Consider the following 21,088-nt stretch of genomic DNA (forward strand, 5'->3'; position numbering starts at 1 on the left):
GCATGCACACATACTATGAGAGTACATATGTGAGACATAAGGTTGGTTAATTTGATGCTTCATAAGTAATTAGGTCATGAAGTTGTAGGTTATAGAGAGAGAAGAGTTGCAGGCTGTAGAGATAACAGACTTCATGCTTTCTTTTACCCTGTGAAGCTGTATCTATTTAGTTTGAAAGATTCCATTTTGAACTGAAGCTTTAGGCGGAATAAATTGTCCTTAGCTGTTCATGGTGGCGCACGCCTATGATCCCAGTTCTTGGAGGTCGAGACAGGAGAATCGTGGGTTCATGGCAAGCTTCAGCTACTTAGGCCTTCCACAACTCATTGAGACCCTGTTTCAAAATAAAGAATAAAAGTAAGGTTGGGAGTGTAGCTCAGAGGTAGAATGCCCATGGGTTCAATCCCCAGTTCCACATAGAAAAAATTTTTTGAAGCGATGATACATGATAGCTATATCTGCGTCTACATAGGGCTAAATAAATAATTTGATATCCTTTTTTTTGGTGGTACTGGGGATGGAATTTGGACATTCTACCTCCGAGCTACACCCCAGCCCTATTTTTATTCTTTATTTTGAAACAGGGTCTCACTGAGTTTTAAAGGACCTCCCTAAATAGCGATCCTCCTATCTCAGCTTCCTGAATGCTGGAATGTGTGTGCCACCATGCCTGGCTGAGACTCTTCTTAATTTAAAAAATTTTTATTTTTAAAAGTTTTATGGAGACAGGCATGGTGGCGCACGCTTGTAATCCCCACGCTTGGGAGGCAGAGACAGGAGGATCGTGCAGGTTCAAAGCTAGCTGTGCTGGCTTAAGAGACCCTGTTTCCAAATAAAAAAAATGTAAAAAAAAAAAAATAGGTGTCTGGGAGTGTAGCCCGGAGGTAGAAGAGTTCCCCGGAACCCCAGTACCACCAAAAAAAAAAAAAAAAAAAAAAAAAAAAATTTATGGAATCAGGTGTAGGGGTGCACGTCTATAATCCCAGTACTTGGGAGACAGAAACAGGATCTTCCAGGTTTGCAGCCAGCCTCACCAACTTAATGAGACCCTGTTTCAAAACAAAAATTAAACTGGGTGTGGTCGACCTCTGCTTGTAATCCCAGGGATTGGGATGCTGAGACAAGAGGATCTTCGCAGGTTTGAAGCCAGCCTCAGCTACTTAGTGAGGCTCTCAGCAACTTAGTGAGACCCTGTTTCCAAATAAAGTATAAAATAGGTCTGGGAGTATAGCCCGGAGGTAGAAAAGCCCCTGGGTTCCACCCCCAGTACCACCCCCCCCAAAAAAAAAAATGGGGCTGGATTTGTAGCTCAGAGGTAGAATGCCCCTGAGTTTAATCCTCATTACCATCAGAAAGAAAAAAAATTATGGATTTATAAAATCCAAAAGCCTGGAAAACCAGTTAGTTTTATTTTTTTTATTTTTTTGTAGCTAAAAAGCACAACATAAATTAACAGTTTGAATTAACTACAGAAAAAGAACTACTACCTTAGCATATATTAATAAAAGTGTTGGGTTCAAAAGAAGGAAATACATTAGAATCACCCAATTTACTAGTCTTACATTGTCAAGTATATTCAGTTTCATACTTACAGTATTTTCAAGGGGCTGGAGTTGTAAGAAGACTGAAAGAATATCACAGAGAACTGAGTATGTTGTCTAGCGAAAAATGTCCAGTGTTGAAGATGGGCTCTCCTCAGTGATCTTAAAACGTCTGAGAGACTATCACAGGGGAGAGAAGATGCTGGCATGTATAAGTCCTTTATATCTGTCAGAGTTGTGGCGAGGCCTGCTGCCGTGAGCAGCATTCTGTCCCATGTGATTGAAGTTAAGCATAGATTGCTCAGGCTATTTATTTGGCTCATAGGATTCTGTTTCATTGAGACTTTAGTGTTTTAGACAGTACTCATTCTTGCAGGATAAAGTCTAAATTGTTTTTGTCCATTCATGGCATTTTACAGTCTGCCTTAGCCTATGTCTGTAGCTTCACAAACCTCTTGTCTCCCTCTCCCTTTGTTTATGCATATGTTTGGATCCCATTGTATTCATCTTAATCTACATTAGGCCTTGTCATAATTCATGGTTTTTCTTTCCTTCTCAGATGTTAGGGTTCTTACCCAGATGATGCACTAAGTTCTTGATATCCACATACCAAGTACAGTCACACGTTACTTAATGACAGGCTGTGTTCTGAGTAATGCATCTTAGATGATTTCATTGTCATGCAGACATCGTAGTGTACTTACGCAATGTACTCAGACAGTGGCAAAATCACTAGGTGGTCACTCTCGTGAGACCACTGGCCTGTATGCTGCTTATTGTTGACTGAAGCGCCATTACGTGGTGTGTGACTAAATGTTAGTGGCACTTGCGGATGCAAAAAGCTCAGGATAAAATTATGTTTAGAACTTAGGTTTTTTGTTCCACTCAGTCATTTAAAGTATTGCAGTGTACTGCAAAGTTTTAAATCCATCAAGGACACTGTTTTGTGTGAACATAAAAACACTATGAGCAATAAAGAAAAGTAGGATGTTACAGATAATTTTTTCTTGATAATATCTTAGAAGTCAGTGGGTTGTTCCTTAGAGGTATTTAGAGGTTGAGATGGGGAATAGGATTAATTATGTGAAGTGGCAGGGATTGGCCAAGGAATATTTGAGCCCTCTTACTGTACTTTTCTCCTCAATAGGTATACTCGGATATTAATGAAGGATATCGACATACTAAACTCAGCAGGGAAGATGGACAAGATGAGGTTGTTGAACATCCTGATGCAGCTGAGGAAGTGCTGTAATCATCCGTATCTCTTTGATGGAGCTGAGCCGGGTCCACCTTATACAACAGATATGCATCTGGTTACCAACAGTGGCAAAATGGTGGTATTAGACAAGTTACTCCCTAAATTAAAAGAACAAGGTATTTGTACTGCATCAAATTGGAAAGTAATCATAGGGAATGCTATACTTTGAAATGACTGCTCTGATACTTTTTCTAAAGGTAGAACATTAAAAAACTATTATCTGAGCCAGTCTCCTCCCCAGCACCCTAATTTTAGGCTTTAAGTCTCTTAAAAGGTGATAAGTAGTAAGGGCAGCCACAGTGCCTGGCTTGGAGGGGCCAATTCTAGTTTTATACATGGCTTCCTAGAAATTTCAGCTTTTTGTCTTAAAATAAGAATGCTCTTTCCACTAGTACACAGATCTAGATTCTTGATTAGACAATTGATATTATGTTCATGGTATTATTTCTCAATTATTTTAGTGATTTTAAAAATTTAAATATAATTTACATGGGGTCAACATTTTTATCTGTATTATACTGATTTTCTATATGAAAATGGGTATGTCTGTTTTGTATAAAGGTATATTTTAATTATATAAATATATAGATCTTAGTGTGAAGCCAGCTTCAACAATTAAAGCCAGTGCTTGTTCAGTATATGCTGTACCTACTTCTTTCTTCTTAGATTTTTTTGAAGCAAATCCCAGACATAACATAAGTTATCCATTTATATAGCTCCTAAAGATAAGAAATATCACTCTTGAAAAAACTAATTGTATAATAACAAGTTGAAAGTTAGATTTCAAGTTCTTTCATGTTTTTTTCTCTGTATAGTTTCGGCAGGAAAGACAATTGTATCACTAGATAAATCTCCCATGTGATATTGACTATCAAAAACATATTGTAAGCCAGGTATGATGGCGCATGCTTGTCATCCCAACATTTGGGAGGGTGAGACAGGATTGCGATCGCAGACAGCCTCAGCTATGTAGAGACCCTGTTTCAAAATAAAGAATAAAAAATAAAACTGGGGGAATAACTTGGAGGTAGAATGCCCCTGGGTTCCATCTTCAGTACTGCAGAAACAAAAATACTATAATCCAGGCATGGTGGCACACACCTATAATCCCAGTACTTGAGATTCTGAGAGAGGAAGATTATAGATTTGAAGTCAGCCTTAGCAACTTAGTAAGACCCTGCTTCAAAAAAGAAAAAAATAAGGCTAGGGGTGTAGCTCAAAGGTAGAATGCCCCTGGCTGGGTTCTATCCCCAGAAAAAACAAAAGAAAACAAAAAACACATTTACAGAGTCTGTGAATTAGGTTACTTTTTCCTTATATCTTTTTGTGAAAATGTATTTCTAAAATGTTTTCTTGAAAGAGTAATTGAAGAAAAGGAATAATTGGGGGTGAACTAACAGAAACTTGATAGGAATAATCGGATATTAATGAAAGCGGTATTGAACTACAGGGAAAACAAACTGTTGGACATCCGTATACATTTGGAAATTTTCGTTTTTAACAACAACCTTTTTTTTGTGTGTGTGTGTGGTTCTAGGGGTGGAACCCAGAGGCTTTCTACCTCCGGGCTATACTCCCAGACCCATTTTATATTTTATTTGGAAACAGGGTCTCACTAAGTTGCTGAGAGCCTCACTAAGTAGCTGAGGCTGGCTTCGAACTGTGTGATCCTCCTGTCCCTGCCCCAAGTGCAGGGATTACAAGGGTGCGCCACCACGCCCGGCTCACAGCCTTTTGTTTTTATGCATTCTTCTGAAGGCTGCTGAATGGAAGGCAGCTGATCCGTTTGAATCATGGCTGATAAATGGAGGACTTTCAGTGTAGATATGAATGAGTCATATATTTATGGTTCTTTGAGCTGGACTGGGTTTGTATAGTCGGAACAAGATCCTGGGGGTATTGAATATGTGTTGTGGATGTAGATGTGGGGGGCCTTATAGAATGGATGTTGTCAGTAAAGGATTATTTTTAAATATATGTTAGGTAAGGAGCCAGTCTTTAGAATCTTTGCGATGGCAAGACCTCCCAAAGCAGAAGCAAATAGCTTTTTTTTGTCTAATTTAATATACAGTCCAAATACAATCTTTTTTTATTCATGCCATGCACAGTGGAAAAGAGATAAAAGACCTTGATTGAATAGTAATAATGTTGCTTTTTTGTTACCAAGTTTTTATGTTTTATTTAGAAATAAGGAAGAGTGTGTGTGTGTGTGTGTGTGTGTGTGTGTGTGTGTGTGTATTGGGGGATTGAACCCAAGGGCATTCTACCTCTGAGCTTTACCTCCAGCACTATTTTTAATTTTGAAACAGGGTCTCACTAAGTTGCCGAGGCTTGCCCAGAACTTGTAATCCTCCTTTCTCAACCTCCCAAATACTGGAATTACAGGCTTGCGCCACAATGCCTAGCTAATTTATTATTCTTATTTTAAGTAAGCCTTAGTTTTTAATATTTTTCTACCTTTGAAGCCTTTGATAATGAGCTGTTTACTTTATTAACCAACAGGTTCTCGAGTACTAATCTTCAGTCAAATGACAAGGGTATTGGATATTCTAGAAGATTATTGTATGTGGAGAAATTACGAGTATTGCAGGTTGGATGGGCAGACACCCCATGATGAGAGACAAGTGAGTGGAATTCTCAGGAGGGGAGATAAAACATAACAGATAATCTCCTGACACTCATCTTGTTTTGTGTCCATAGGACTCCATCAATGCGTACAATGAGCCAAACAGCACAAAGTTCGTTTTCATGTTAAGCACGCGCGCTGGTGGTCTTGGCATCAACCTTGCCACTGCTGATGTAGTAATTTTATATGACTCAGATTGGAATCCCCAAGTAGATCTTCAGGCTATGGTAAGAGATAACAAATACATTCTGTGCTTAGGAGATACTTTAGCTAAGGCAAGCTAATCCTACAAATAGCAATAATTTAGCATAGTAGAACTTCATTTTTCTCTGACCTAATGGTTCAGTGAGGGCATTTTGAATACCACCTTCCATCTGAATCTTGGGTTATGCCATCTTAGGGCTCTGCTCTGTCTTGGCATCTAGGAGTCCTCTGATCTGTCCTCAGCATTCTGATGGCAGAATGGGGCAGGGGGTGAAGTGAGGGTTCTCCAGAAAGCTTTCTTTTAATGGGCTAGATCTGAAATGCCTCCACATTGATTGGCTAGAATGGAAATGTGCTTTACCTTACTGCAAGGTTATTGGTAATTGAGAGTGTAGTTGTGTCCTAGGAAGAAAGGGAAATGGGTTTATTGAGTACCTAGCCTTTCTGCCATGTCACATGCTTAAATTTGATGCTAGTATGTGTGAGTATCTGGTCAGATCAGGAAGATTGTTTTCAGAATTTGAGATTGAACCAAGGGGTATTCTACTTCCAAGCTATACTCCCAGCCCCCCCCCCCCCCTTTTTTATTCTCTATTTTGAAACAGGACCTCACTAAGTTGTAAAGGGCCTCACTGAGTAACTGAGGCTAGCCATGAACCTGCGATCCTCTTGACACAGGCTACCAAGTATTGAGATTACAAGTGTGCAACCAGCTAGGCAGAGTATTCTTAGGTTAAGAAAATGTGAGCCGGGTGTGGTGGTGCACACCTGTAATTTTAGTACTTGGAAAGTTAAGAAAGAAGGAATGCAGGTTTGAGGCCAGCTTAATCAACTTAGGTCCTGAGAAACTAAGACACTGTCTCAAAAAATTTTAAAAAAAGGACTAGGGGTGTACCTTGGAGGTAAAATGCCCCTGGGTTCAATTCACAGTACTGCCAAAAAAAAAAAAAAAAGAATGTGTGATCAGTAGATTAATATGAAAATTTAAAGATTCTTAAGTTTGATACTGCTAAAAAAATATTGGTGACCAGTCCAACTTTTTAACTCTGAAATTGGTCCTGAACTCTGTAAGGGTGGCTGGGGGAATGATAAATTATTTTAGAAATAAGAAATTTTGTAGGAACATGGTTTGTAAATTTACCAGACATTAACATAGAATGACATTCAAATTAATTCCCAGATACTGTGTAAATCTATATTTAGTAAATTGGGTAATATTAAAGTTCAGGATTTTTGTGTTTGTGCATTGTATTTTTTTCATATCACTTCGTTTGAAGTTAAGCTCTGATTTAGATGAAGAAACATTATGAATCTAAAAACATTTGTATAAATTTTAGTCATGAAGTTTTTTTGTGACATAACCAATTTGACTGAAACTAGGAATTCAAGAAATGTTTATATGAATTTATTCTTATGTGTTTATTGTATATTTTTAAAATGTCTTATATACTTAAGGAATGTTTTGTTTATCAGTGTACACATTGATGTATTATTCACGTGACTTAAATATATTTAAAATAACATGGTAATTCACTTAGGATCGAGCACATAGAATTGGACAAACCAAGACAGTCCGAGTGTTTCGTTTTATAACTGATAACACCGTGGAAGAAAGAATAGTAGAGCGTGCCGAGATGAAACTCAGACTGGATTCAATTGTCATTCAGCAAGGTGGGTCAGGAATTTTCCAAGTTGGGTTGGTATAGCCCGTTTCTCTATGATTTCTTTTCTTTTTTTCCGTGTGTGTGGCGGTAGGACTAGAACCCAGAGGCTTTCTACTTTCCGCTACACTCCCAGACCTATCTATTTTATTTGGAAACAGGGTCTCACTAAGTTGCTCAGAGCCTCACTAAATAACAGGCTGGCTTCGAACCTGCGTTATCTTCCTGTCTCAACCTCCCAAGTACTGGGATTACAAGCATGTGCCACCATGCCTGGCTTATGATTTTTTGTAGAGATTATTATTAAGTATCTTAATCAGGTCTAGCAGCCAACAGAGATAACTTAAATTCCAGAAATAGTACATTTTAGATTTGTTACTATGAAGATGGGTTTGGGTTCACTGTATTTGAGGTTTTATTCTTTATTTTGAAACAGGGTCTCACTGAGTTGCGAAGGGCCTCACTAAGTAGCTGAGGCTGTCCACGAACCGTGATCCTCCGGTCTCAGCCTCCCAAAAGCTGGGATTACAAGCGTGTGCCACCATGCCCAGCTCTATTAATTATTTTTAAGCATTAAGTAGGATAATGTATATATAATACCTGCCATTCAGCATGGTACAAATTAAATAGAGCTATGGTCATAGCTTAATAGTATTTTGATTACCCTGGGGGTGGGGTCATGGAAGAAGTAAAAATTAGAGTCTGGTTTTACTGGGGTTTTTTCTTGTCTGCAAGTATTTATTGAGCACCTGTTAGATGACAGGCACTGTTCTAGATACTGAGATCACAGTGATGGATGGCAGTTGACAACTGTTCATATTTTTGTGTGTCTGTGTGTTGTACTGGGGATTGAACCCAGGAGCATTCTTCTCTGGGCTACATCCCCAGCCCTATTTTATTTTTTATTTCACAACAGTCTCACTGAATTGTGGAGGTCTCACTAATTTGCTGAGGCTGGCTGTGAACATGCTTTCCTCCCGTCTAAGCCTCCCAAGTACTGGGATTACATGCGTTCACCACCAGCCTGGCTCTGTTCATACTTGGTTAGTGGGAGGGGATGAGATGCTGAAGGGACTACCAGGTGGAATTGGGATTCTGTTTCAGGTTGATTGAAGGAAACTTTTCAAGTTCTTATTCTAGAACAGCTTTTTAGGGAAGACATAATTTCAGTGGCTATATTTTTGAAAATGCAAATTACATGGGTGGCCAGATTCTTAGCAAAGATCTTCATTAATGCTAGCCAGGTGTCATGATGCATGTCTGTAATCTTTGTTCTTTCTCTTTCTTTCCTTTTTCTTTTTTTTAATTTGGGAACAGGGTTTCTTTCTTCTTTCTTCCTTTCTTTCTTTCTTTCTTTCTTTCTTTCTTTCTTTCTACTGAGGATTGAATCCAGGGGCATTCTACTACCAGTGACAACGTATTTCTGTTCATCAGAATCAATAATTATGGTGTTTATAATGCTCATATATATTGAAATTTGAGGCTCCCCCAGTAATTGTGATTTTCGCATATCCTAATATTTAGCCACAAAAATATATTTTATTGAGATATACAGTAAGTGTTAAAGCTTAAATCACAATCTTGAGGAACAGTTCAGTGCTTACCAACTGAAAATTTGTCATTAATATGAAAATGATGTGAATTACTAGTAAACAGAAATGGTTGGTGTTTTAGACAGTTACAGGGTATTATATCTAATAATTAAAATTGCAAATTCTCAGTAAAAATCATGATGAACATTATGCAACACTCTTTTTTTTTCAGGGAGGCTTGTGGATCAGAATCTGAACAAAATTGGGAAAGATGAAATGCTTCAAATGATTCGACATGGAGCAACACATGTATTTGCTTCAAAGGAAAGCGAGATCACTGATGAAGACATTGATGGGATTTTGGAAAGAGGCGCAAAGAAGGTGAGATGCAGATTAAATGGCGGTGCTTGAATATGAATGGTCTGTACCAGCACTGTTTGAACAAGTACATGTTCACTAAGTTATAGATAATCTTAGTTCTGTAAACAGAAGCTTTTGTGTAAAGTCTAAAGTTAGAGGACACATCTCAAGCTTTTTTTGTTCTCAGTCTGATAAGGTGTTTTCTTCTGTTGTCTAGACTGCAGAGATGAATGAAAAACTCTCCAAGATGGGTGAAAGTTCACTTAGAAATTTTACAATGGATACAGAGTCGAGTGTTTATAATTTTGAAGGAGAAGACTATCGAGAAAAACAAAAGGTATTTGAAACATGGAATTTTAAATGTTAGTTATAATGTATTATAATTTTGTCTCAAACAGTAATTTGTGCTTATTCTCATCTAAATTTATTTTATTCTATAAAATTTAATGTTTGTTAGCTCTGAAATGTAATGAAATTTATATGCCATTATGGTGAAATATATTCTTAGATGAGGTAGTAATAGTTTGGTATATTTGAAAATGAAAAAAACTGGCAATAAGTCACAAGTTGATTTTTTTAAAAAAACAGTCAGTTGATAATAATGTAAAGGAACTTTTTCTTAATTTCATAAATAACATTTGCTAATATTGAAACTGAAATATACCAGTAGAGAAGAAGAAACAAAATTCTGCCCAGTCTTATTATTAACATTTAGACATGTACGTTCTCAGAACTTTTCTTGAGTTAAATACATCTGTACATTTCCTCCTCCTCTGGTTGTAGCATGTATTCTGTAGCCTCCTCTACCCAGCAGGATCGTTTGGGCCAGAAACACTGAATGCCTTGCCGTGTGTGTTGAGTGCATAATGTTGAGCAAAACATAGTTCCTATCCTCGTAGAGGGGCCTCGACAAGATCCTTGTGGAGGATTTTGTTGGTATCTTGTCTTTATGCATCATTGTTAATGGCTTACTACTCTCTTTATAGTAAAAATTGATGACTTTGTTTCCCATATGCTACTTAGATTGCATTCACAGAGTGGATTGAGCCGCCCAAACGAGAAAGAAAGGCCAACTACGCTGTTGATGCATACTTCAGGGAGGCTCTTCGAGTCAGTGAGCCCAAAGCGCCCAAGGTGAGTGGGCATGGCACAGAAATGTGTTATTTCTTATAGAATACCCTTTTTAGATTTTATTTATTTATTTTTTGTTTTGTTTTGTTTTTTTGGTGGTACTGGGGGTGGAACCCTTCTACCCTCCAGGCTACTCTCCCAGACCTATTTTATATTTTATTTGGAAATGGTTTCTTAAGCTAGCATGATCCTTCTGTCTCAGCCTCCCAAGTGCGGGGATTATAAGCATTGAGCCACCACGCCCGGATTGTTTAAAATTTTTAAAAATTAATGTGTGTGTGTGGGGGGGGGGTACTGGGGATGGAACTCAGGGGCATTCTACCTTTGAGCTATACCCCCAGCCCTATTTTTTATTCTTTATTTTGAAACAGGGTCTCACTAAAATTTTTAGGCTGACTATGAACCTGTGATCCCCCTGTCTCAGCCTCCCCAAATACTGGCATTACAAGTGCACCACCACACCCAGTCTAAAAATTAATTTTTTAATCTCTGCTTAGAATTGTCAGTTTAATTTTACTGAAATATGCACTCAGTTGCTTGCAGAATTGGCATCATGGTTTGTGGAGAAAAGAGATATATTTTTTTTAATTAACACTATTTTTCTTTCTCTTAGGCTCCTCGACCTCCAAAACAACCCAATGTTCAGGATTTTCAGTTCTTTCCTCCCCGTTTGTTTGAATTACTGGAAAAAGAAATTCTGTATTACAGAAAAACTATTGGGTACAAGGTAATTGAGATTCTCTTTCTATCCAGAATTGTAAAGGGTATAAACATTATTAGTGTTAGCTTAACTAATTTTAGTCCAGTAGTAAAGAATATTATTTACTGTATCCTAGTTGTATATGTCTAGTGTCCAAACTTTTGCCTTATTCATTAAAAAAAGCTTTTTTATGTTAAGTGAGATTAGTCAAGTATAGAAAGAGAAGGGACATATGTTTTCTCTAATATGCCCAAGCTAGGGAGTAGTGGTAATACCAGAGGGACTCCAGATGATGGAGGGGAAACCTCAGCAAAGCTTGAACGGAAAGATAGGAGAGGAAGAAAGCCGAGGTTGTTCAATGATGGAGCTACATACAAATATGTATAATAGCATAAATACAACATGGTTAACTTGGACACTCTATTGGGAGGGGGGAAGGGAAATGGAGGGGGAAGGGCATGAAGTACAATGTAAATGTACACCACTCTCAATATGTTCCACTTATAAAAAATAAAAATTAAAGCTTTTTTATGACTAATATTTTTAAATGTAAAATGCACAGGATACAAATATGTTTACTCATATTTGAATTGAAACTTATGAAATGTCTTTTAGTTGTTTAAGCTGCTAATTTATCATAGGCTCTTTTAAGATGTATTGATTGATGGTATAAGAAAATGTCTTTTAGGTACCTCGAAGTCCTGATCTACCTAACGCAGCACAGGCACAGAAAGAAGAACAGCTTAAAATCGATGAAGCGGAACCTCTCAATGATGAAGAGTTAGAGGAGAAAGAGAAGCTTCTGACACAGGTGTATGCCGTATTCAGCGTGACATTTTGTGGTAGTTTGTAAAGTACCGTGGTAGGCTGGGCTGGCATACAAAGGACAAGTTTCTGCTTACAGAGATGGGATAATTGGAGACGGCAAAGCCTGAATAAACGCTGCATTTTGGTGGCCCTAGTGTTTGAGGTGGTTGAGAAGGCTACAGGCTTGCACTTGGTAGAGCAGGTGTTTCCTTGAACACCTTATTTCAGTGATGCCACCTGTCCTGTGAGTCTTCATATTGCTATCACGTTACCGTTCTCAGTTAGAAACATCCTTGCACATCCTTCCGGACTCATTGAAGGCCTTTCAGAATCCAGCCTTTGATCAAAGCGTTTGCGCTCGTTAGCGCTTTAACTTAGGTTGTAGGTTGTTCACTGTTTTGTAAGCTGCTGACGATCCTTCAGATAGTACCAAAAATGTCATCTTTTCATGCAATACATATCATGCTGCTAAAATTATACCTAAAAACTTACCACTCTGAAAGAACTTAATAAAGAAAAACTAGGAGCACCAAGAAACTTTTTTCTCTAGTATTCAGAAGCATAGGTAAAGTAGAATAGCATATTTTTCAAGTTTAAAGCACTGTGATTGAATACTTTTTTTCCCCTATTGCTATGTAGGGATTTACTAATTGGAATAAGAGAGATTTTAACCAGTTTATCAAAGCTAATGAGAAGTGGGGTCGTGATGATATTGAAAATATAGCAAGAGAGGTAGAAGGAAAAACTCCAGAAGAAGTCATCGAATACTCAGGTAATTATTTTCTTATTTTAATATGTTTTAGTATGTTATCAGGTTTCCCGAGTTTAAGAGCTCCCTTGGATGCTTCTTATTTTCTTGTTTTGAATTATGTTTTGATAAAACATAATTATCTAATTTTTCCACAACTTAGTGCCTTGCATTTGTTGCCCCCCCTCCCCCCCCCACCGCCCCGGGTCTGGGGATGGGACCCAGGGACATTCAACTTCTGAACTACACCCCCTGCCCTATTTTTATTCTTTATTTTGAAACAGGGTCTCACTAAGTTATGGAGGGCCTTACTAAGTAGCTGAGGCTGTCTGAGAACTGCGATCCTCTGGTCTCAGCTTCCCAAATGCTGGGATTATAAGCGTGCACCACCATGCCCGGCTAGCATTGGTGCTTTGTAAAACAAATGCAAAAATGTCCCCTTCCTTAAAATAGTTGATTTCTTTTTCTTTTTTTTTAAACTCTTACTACTTGACTATAGCCAAGAAAGCCAGAATTAGTCAGTGAACAGTGGTGCTTCTGTTTGTTTGTGTCAGTTTCCTGAGGTCAGGTGGATTGTCAGATTGATTGTGTGTAGTTATGCTGTTGGTGAATCTGTTTAGAACTTTATTTTTTGTAGTACTGGTGATTGCTACCTCTGAACTACACACCCAACCCCAAGTTAATTTTTATTATGAAACAGTCTCACTAAGTCGCAGATCACCTCTCTAGGTTGCTGAGGCTGGCTACAGGCTTGTGATGCTCCTGTCTCAGTCTCCGGAGTCTGGGATTTCAGTTGTGCACCACCGTGCCTGACTGCATAGAATTTTAAGCAGAAATTTGACTTGGTAGACAACTTAAATCAATGCAAGATAAACGGAAGTGTTTCTTAGACCTCAGCAAATAAGTTCTTGCACATACATCAATAGTTTATATTTACCCCCTTCCTCCTCTAATCCTCTCCAACTTCTCCTTTTTTATAGCTGTGTTCTGGGAGAGATGTAATGAGCTTCAGGACATAGAGAAGATTATGGCTCAGATTGAAAGGGGAGAGGCAAGAATACAAAGAAGAATAAGTATCAAAAAAGCACTTGATACAAAGGTACTTTGTGCATTAATATTGTAGTTAATATAATATTCCTATCTGAATATGGATTGAAGTAAAATTTTTTTGTGTGTGTGGCACTGGGGGTGGAACCCAAGGGCTTTCTACCTCCAGGTTATACTCCCAGACCTATTTTATACTTTATTTGGAAACAGGGTCTCGCTAAGTTGCTGAGAGCCTCACTCGGTAGCTGAGGCTGGCTTTGAACCTGTGCGATCCTCCTGTCTCGGCCTCCAAAGCGCTGGGATTACAAGCATGCGCCACCACACCCGGCTCAAAGTAAATTTTTAAAGGACAAGAAATGAGGGTTTAAAATTTAAAATTTCTCAAAAAAAATCTAAACATTATAGGTGTGGTCAACATAATTTTCCCGAGTGTTAGATTGACTCACCTGGGTCATAGGCACTGGGATTAGCTCCTTGTTATTAAATAGTAGTAGAATGTCTGAGTGTGGTTTTTTTTTTATAGTAATAAATACGTAAGGTATTACAGGACACTGGTTATAGAGTGCAGCTGAGGGTCTCTTGATGAAAAATTCTGATTTGAAAAACAACAGTTAGAGCTAATTATAGTAAAGCTGAATTTGAGATAAAGATTACATGAAGCCTGGCGTGGTAGTAGACGCTTGTAATCCCTGTGCTTGGGAGGCGGAGACAGGAGGATCACACAGGTTCGAAGCCAGCCTCTGCTGGTTTAGGAGACCCTGTTTCCAAATAAAAATATAAAATAGGTCTGGGAGTGTAGCCTGGGGGTAGAAGGCCCCTGGGTTCCATCCCCAGTACCACAACAAAAAAAGATTACATGAGATACATACTTAATGTGTCTCGTACTTACAGATTGGACGATACAAAGCACCTTTTCATCAGCTGAGAATATCATATGGTACTAACAAAGGGAAAAACTACACGGAAGAGGAGGATCGCTTCCTGATCTGTATGCTCCACAAGCTTGGGTTTGACAAGGAGAACGTGTACGATGAGTTGCGGCAGTGTATTCGCAACTCTCCTCAGTTCAGATTTGATTGGTTTCTTAAGTCCAGAACTGCCATGGTAAGTGTGTGGTGTTTTTTGTGTAACATATGAGAGTTCAGAATAAACTTACTCTTTAATATTGCTTAAAGTAACTTTTAAAAGTCTTTGAAGTAAGTTTTTTGTTTTTCTTTTTTGTGGTACTAAGGATTGAACCAAGGGGCATTCTACCTCTGAGCTATACCCTTAGCCCCTGTTTTATTTTGAGAAAGGGTCTCATTAAGTTAGAGATTGCCTTGCTAATAACTTGAAGGCCTCACTAAGTTGCTGAGGCTGACTTTGAACCTGTGATCATCTTGTCTCAGCCACCCAAGTTCTGGGATTACAGGCCAAGCTTGAAGTAGATTTTTGTTAGTATCAGGTTAAATCGTTGTTTTAGAAAACTAGTCACATTTGTAGTTTAAAAAGCCTAATAGCATAGTTAAAAACTTATTGGTCCCATCTGGTAATAGCAAACATCTTTTAACATCTTTGTGTATACTAGAACATAGCAGTCTACCTCAAAGCTACATTCCCAGCCCTTATTTTATTTTTTTGTTTTGAAACAGGGTCTTGCTAGATTTGTGAGATTCTATGTTTTGTGGTACTGAAGATTGAACCCAGTGGCATTCTACTTCTGAGCCATACCCCAGCCCTTACTGTGTGTGTGTGTGTGTGTGTGTGTGTGAGTGATGGTTCTGGGGGTGGAACCCAGAGGCTTTTCTACCTCTGGGCTATACTCCCAGACATATTTTATACTTTATTTGGAAACAGGGTCTCACTAAGTTACTGAGAGCCTCACTAAGTAGCTGAGGCTGGCTGTGAACCTGTGTGATCCTCCTGTTTCAGCCTCGCAAGCGCTGGGATTACAAGTGTGCGCCACCACGCCCGGCTACTTTTTGTTTTGAAACAGGGTTTCATTAGGTTGCTGAGAGTCCCCTACTTTGCTGAGGCTGTTCTTGAACCTGTGACTTCTTGTGGCATGCTCCACTAGGCCCAGCTTGGCCTATTGTTAAGAGGCTGGATGTAGTAAAGCCCTACTTTTTGTACCGATTTATTGCAAGGTTTTGTTTTTAATCTCACTATCTGGCTGTAAGATTCTTTGGTGTCTTTGAAGAATATTATCACCCTACATGACAGTGGGTATGCAGTATTTTTGTATTTGGTCAGTGGGAAAACTTTCTCTTATATGACATCAAGAAAGGCTGTTATGTTTACCTAAGTTAGAGAAATGTTGTAGTAAACTACATATGGAGCTACTTTGAGGGGAAAACATTATATAAATACATACTTAAATGAAAGATTCCTTTGCTTTAAGCTGTCTTTTAAGTAGAAACAGTTTTAGAGGATAATGAATAGTAGTTGCATATGACTGTAACAAGACACATACCATACAGTCTAGAAACTGCATTAGTTTCTAACATGTTTTGTGTTAGGCACACACAGAATGATTGTATATGGCCCTTTCCTTATAAATAGTTGAGCATGCATAGTGTTGTCTAAAATTCAAGAGGACTCATACATGCATCGGTAACACATTGATGCCACACTGTACCTTTTATCTCCATGTTGTTGCAAATATTTCTAAGCCGTGTGTGTGTGTGTGTGTGTGTGTGTGTGTGTGTGTGTATGTGTGTGTGTCTGTACTGTGTTTTAAAATGATTCTATTGTGGTTGTCTGTAGAAGTTTCATTTACTACAAGAAAAAGCCACTTTTGCTCTGTAAGGAATGGAGCTGCTAGCTAACAGTGCTTCCGATGCCTGTGTCCTTCATTGCTGTCTGCATCATACTTTAAATCCTTCCTGGACCAGGACTTGGGCGGCTGAGACAGGAGGATCACAGGTTCGAGGACAGTCTTGGCAAGGAGTGAGACTCTCATCAGCCTAGCAGAACCCTGTTTCCAAATAAAATCAGGCTGGGATATAGCTTGAAGGTGGAATGCCTCTGGGTTCAATCCCCATTAACACACACACACACACACACACACACTCACTCACTCACTCACTCACTCACTCTACCTATCTTTCTAGAGGCTGTATAAGACGTAGAACTCATCTTAGACTTCCATGGCTAATTTTCCAAAATTGGAAAAGATAGTATGTGGTACATTTATACTGTATAGTAATACTTTTATTTTTTCCATATAGTGATAATACTTTTAGGGAAAAGATTACGCATATATCCAGTTGATTTTGACTCTTAAATGTATGCATTGTTAATTTTTTAAAATTTCTGGATATAAGTGGCGTGGAATTCTCAGGCACAGATAGTAAGTTAGCAGAATTGGATATATTATGAGCTGTTCATATTTCTGAAAATACACACTAGTGTGGCTTTAAAGAATGAAGCAAAAATATATCTTTAGTCCATATAGCATGGGTTTTGTATGAAAATAAGTTCCTTTTGCTTGTTTTAATTTAAACTTAGTTGCGTATGAGTGGCTTTATAGTACCCTGCTAACCCACACCTTTGTTTAAACATGGAAATCATGACATCTTATAGATAGGAAATTCGGGTTTATCGAGCGAATTTCTGTTTATTACTCAGGAGCTGCAGAGGAGGTGTAATACTTTAATTACCTTGATTGAAAGAGAAAACATGGAGCTGGAAGAGAAGGAGAAGGCAGAGAAAAAGAAACGAGGACCAAAGCCTTCGGTGCGTGTTCTGAATATGTAAATATACACAGATTTCAGTCTTTTTAAGTATTTGAATGCTCTTTGGCTGTCATTTATATGCTAGTTTTTGCTTTTTGATTCTTTGGTAAATAATAGTTGAATCACTTAATAGTATAAATAAAATTTTATTGCATTGTTTAGAAAACCTGGTAGGGTATTTTTCATGAGTGCCAGTAGTGTGCACTTATTGTGGGAGTACAGTCCTAATTTTATAACGATTTATGAGAGATTAGGAAAATAATGGTTTTATAACCTTTGCTGTTAGCATCTGAGCTTTGGTTAATGGTCCCAGTGAAGTTTTAGCAAAGTGAAGTCATGCACTCTAAGGGGAAAAAAGTCTTCCTAGTATTTAATAATAGACTAATTGGAGACTTGGTTGTTTTGAAAGATTTATATAGTCTGGGAGAAAAAGCCCAAACTATTTACATTTGGTTTGTTATGAAAAGTAATCTTTGTGTTTTTGTTATTTTTTTGTAGACACAGAAACGTAAAATAGATGGAGCACCTGATGGCCGAGGAAGAAAAAAGAAGCTGAAACTATGAATGCTGATTTTTGTCATAATCACTAACTTTAAACCAGTAGTTCTTTAATTTACGGGTCTTCATAAGATGTACTGTAAAATGCTCAATTGTTATGTCATTCAGAGACATCAGGTTCATCTGTTTACTGAGCTAGACATAGAGTATGTAGTTTCACTTTTTTAAATGCAACAGCTGTGCTGAAATTTTTTTTTATCGTTAACACTTGAAGTAATAAAATAGGCTTCATTTATTAATGAATGTTTCATTTGATTTATTTTTCTATTATAGTTCCATTTGTGAAGATTGTGACTTATCAGCTATGATTTCTTCACTTGTAAGGCTTAAAAGCAAGCAAACAAGTAAAAATAATTGCAAATAACATTTGTCCCTTCAGTCTTCACTTAGCTCTGTAATTGTTTTAATTCACTTTGCCTTTGCAGAATTTGGGTATTTTCTTTGTAGCGCTATTGAGCTTCATCTGAACGATTATGTAAACTGCATTCTCCTTGCTTATCATAGAATGGGGAAAAGGCAAGACAGATTATAATTAATTTCTATGCATATTTCTGTTATGCTTTCTGTTTCTGTGGTTGGTTCTAAAGTGGATATGCCCTATTTTGTTGGAAGAATGGCCTTTTAGTTGTATAGCCAAAGACATTTAGTATTTTCTGGTTCCTTAAGGAGGTGTACCATTTTGTAAAATGAATATTATTATTTTTTTTAAGTATCTGGTAAATATTTTGACAAATAGCCCTCTGAAGCAGCCACAACTTAGAAAGATAATGTCAGAACTAAGGTGATTTTTTTTTTTAAATTTAGAAAGACCCAGCCACAACAAGGTGTGAATTTGTCATACTGCTGAAATTGGTAACACAATGTATCCCCTCCCAGTTTGTAGTATTTCTGAGTTTTAGAGTAAATGAAATTTTATTTTATTATATTTTAAATAATTTTTAAGTGTTAGCAGCAAGACCAAGTATAATTCCAGTTTTTATTTTCTATGGAACAGACATGATAAACTGGAGACCCTGAAGCAGGAATCCCCAAAATGTAGTGTCAGGGTTTCAGCTGCACCAGAGGCCTTCATGTGCTACACATAATTTGTATAAAGTTTTATATGTGCAAATTGGGTACATAAGCAGTTCTCCATTTTTCTAAGGGAATGCAATAAATGTAGCATCGTGAATAAATATAACTTTTATAATCCTTAAAGTGGTCTTTTCTTTCCATTTCTTTAACTTTTTTCTCATTTAAAAAAGTTTGCCTTAGGACATTATCTCTTTTCCTTAGATTTCTTCCTCTCATTTCTTTTTTTATCTGTTCATAAGGAATTAAAAATTCAGATTTTATGGTATTACTATAGTACATAATTTTCTGATACATAGAATGCTGTTATCAAAACACAGTAACTTATAATTTGAATTTATAGTTACTCACATGTGATTGAAAATTTTGACTTCTATAGTATTAATACTGCATAATTTTCTGAATTGTGAAATTGTTGCTATTAATGTCAAAGAAAACACATTTTTTGTAGAGGAATTTGAATTTTATTTCACATTCACCCCAAATTGACTTCTAAACAATGTTGGATTTATTTGTTTTTTTATTATTATTATTTTTTTTGCAGTACTGGGAATTAAACCCAGGGGCATTGTACCTCTGAGCTACACCCCCCATCCCTATTTTTTTATTCTTTATTTTGAAACAGTCTCGCTAAGTTGCGGAGCGCCTCACCAAGTGGCTGAAGCTGGCTGCAAACCTGCGATCCTCTTGTCTTGGCCTCCCAAGTACTGGGAACCTTGAATTCTTAAATAAGATTTTTCCTGCCGGGTGTGGTGGCGCACACTTGTAATCCCTGTGCTTGGGAGGTGGAGACAGGAGGATCATGCAGCTTCGAAGCCAGCCACGCTAGCTTAAGAGACCCTGTTTCCAAATTTAAAAAAAAAAAAAAAATTATATATATATATGGTCTGGGAGTGTAGCCCGAAGGTAGAAGGGCTTCCTGGAACCCCAGTACCCCCCTCCCCCCAAAAAAAAGAGTTTTCCCTTCATTTGGGGGAAAAAAAAAAACAATTGAAAAAATGTGGAGGTCACTAAAGTGATGTTTTTCAGAAGAAAAGGAGCTGGAAGTTCAGATATTAAAAAAGGGTTATATAAAGAGAAACTGGCTTGAAAAGGCTTTGAGGATAATATCCAAACTTAGCGATGCAGTTTAGCCAGTGTTGGAATCCTTGTATGCTGCAGGGGTCAGTTTAGATACTACTAGCGCATGTTCATCTAGAATGAAGTAAGGCCACTTTTTTTTTTTTTTTTTTTTTTTTGCGGGTCTGGGGATGGAACCCAGAGGCATTTGACCTCCAAGCTACACCCCCTGCCCCATTATATTATTCTTTATTTTGAAACTGGGTCTCACTGAGTTATGGAGGGCCTCACTAAGTAGCTGAGGCTGTCTGCGAACTGCGATCCTCCGGTCTCAGCCTTCTGAATGCTGGGATTACAAGCGTGCGCCACCACGCCCGGCTGTAGGACCACATTTTTATTGACTAAGGGAATGGACAAAAAGTAGTAACAGCTCAACCTATGTCTGTCCTAAAAGAGGTGTTGATAGTGAAGATAGACTTGGAAAACAAGCCCCAAGCAAACCCGGAAGAACAAGTGTTTACATGAGTGAGCAGAGTCACCACACGCTACCCAGAATATTTCAGTTAATATCCGGGTGAGTCTCCAGTTGAGAAGCTACTAATTTGCCAGTAAATAAGACACATCACTTTCAATATTTGATTTGTGGTACTAGGAATTGAGCCCCAGGATCAATTTCCAAGTTCCTCCTCTCTTCCTGCCCTTCTTATTTTGAAATGGAGTCTCCCTAAGATTCTGAGGCTATTCTTGAACCTGTGAATCTCCTATTTTAGCCTCCTAAAAACTGGGAATTACAGGCATGTGCCCCCACACCTAGCTTCAGTTTTAAATGATAGAGGTAGACAGGAGGATTGCAGGTTTGAGAGTTCCTCAGTGACTTGGTGAGAACCTGTTTAAAAAGGTCTGGGAGTGTCGTTCAGAAGAAGAGTGTACCCTCTCCACAGTTTTTGTTTTTTGTTTTGGAGGTACTGGGGATGGAGCCCCAGGGCATTCTACCAGAGACATTTTCCAAGCTATGGCTCCAGCCCTATTTTTTTTCTTTTCTATTCTTTATTTTGAAATGGCCCCACTA

At 38.0% G+C, this 21,088-nt stretch overlaps 1 protein-coding gene across 1 annotated transcript in view; it reads left to right on the forward strand.

Annotated features, from left to right (window-relative positions):
• Positions 1–17,895, forward strand: part of SMARCA5 (SNF2 related chromatin remodeling ATPase 5) — a gene marked incomplete at both ends in the record, with an annotated part of 38,045 nt that extends 20,150 nt beyond the window's left edge. The window contains 14 exons of the mRNA XM_080697717.1: positions 2,689–2,915; positions 5,302–5,423; positions 5,500–5,652; positions 7,168–7,300; positions 9,055–9,203; positions 9,400–9,519; positions 10,206–10,316; positions 10,927–11,040; positions 11,702–11,824; positions 12,460–12,592; positions 13,549–13,667; positions 14,507–14,719; positions 17,225–17,332; positions 17,830–17,895. Of these exons, the coding sequence (XP_080553843.1) occupies positions 2,689–2,915; positions 5,302–5,423; positions 5,500–5,652; positions 7,168–7,300; positions 9,055–9,203; positions 9,400–9,519; positions 10,206–10,316; positions 10,927–11,040; positions 11,702–11,824; positions 12,460–12,592; positions 13,549–13,667; positions 14,507–14,719; positions 17,225–17,332; positions 17,830–17,895 (1,891 nt within the window). The remainder of the gene's footprint in view (positions 1–2,688; positions 2,916–5,301; positions 5,424–5,499; positions 5,653–7,167; positions 7,301–9,054; positions 9,204–9,399; positions 9,520–10,205; positions 10,317–10,926; positions 11,041–11,701; positions 11,825–12,459; positions 12,593–13,548; positions 13,668–14,506; positions 14,720–17,224; positions 17,333–17,829) is intronic.
• Positions 17,896–21,088: the final 3,193 nt, after the last annotated feature.

The sequence above is a fragment of the Muscardinus avellanarius genome, assembly GCF_963383645.1.
Source record: "Muscardinus avellanarius genome assembly, chromosome: 6".
NCBI classification, from domain to species: Eukaryota; Metazoa; Chordata; class Mammalia; order Rodentia; family Gliridae; genus Muscardinus; species Muscardinus avellanarius.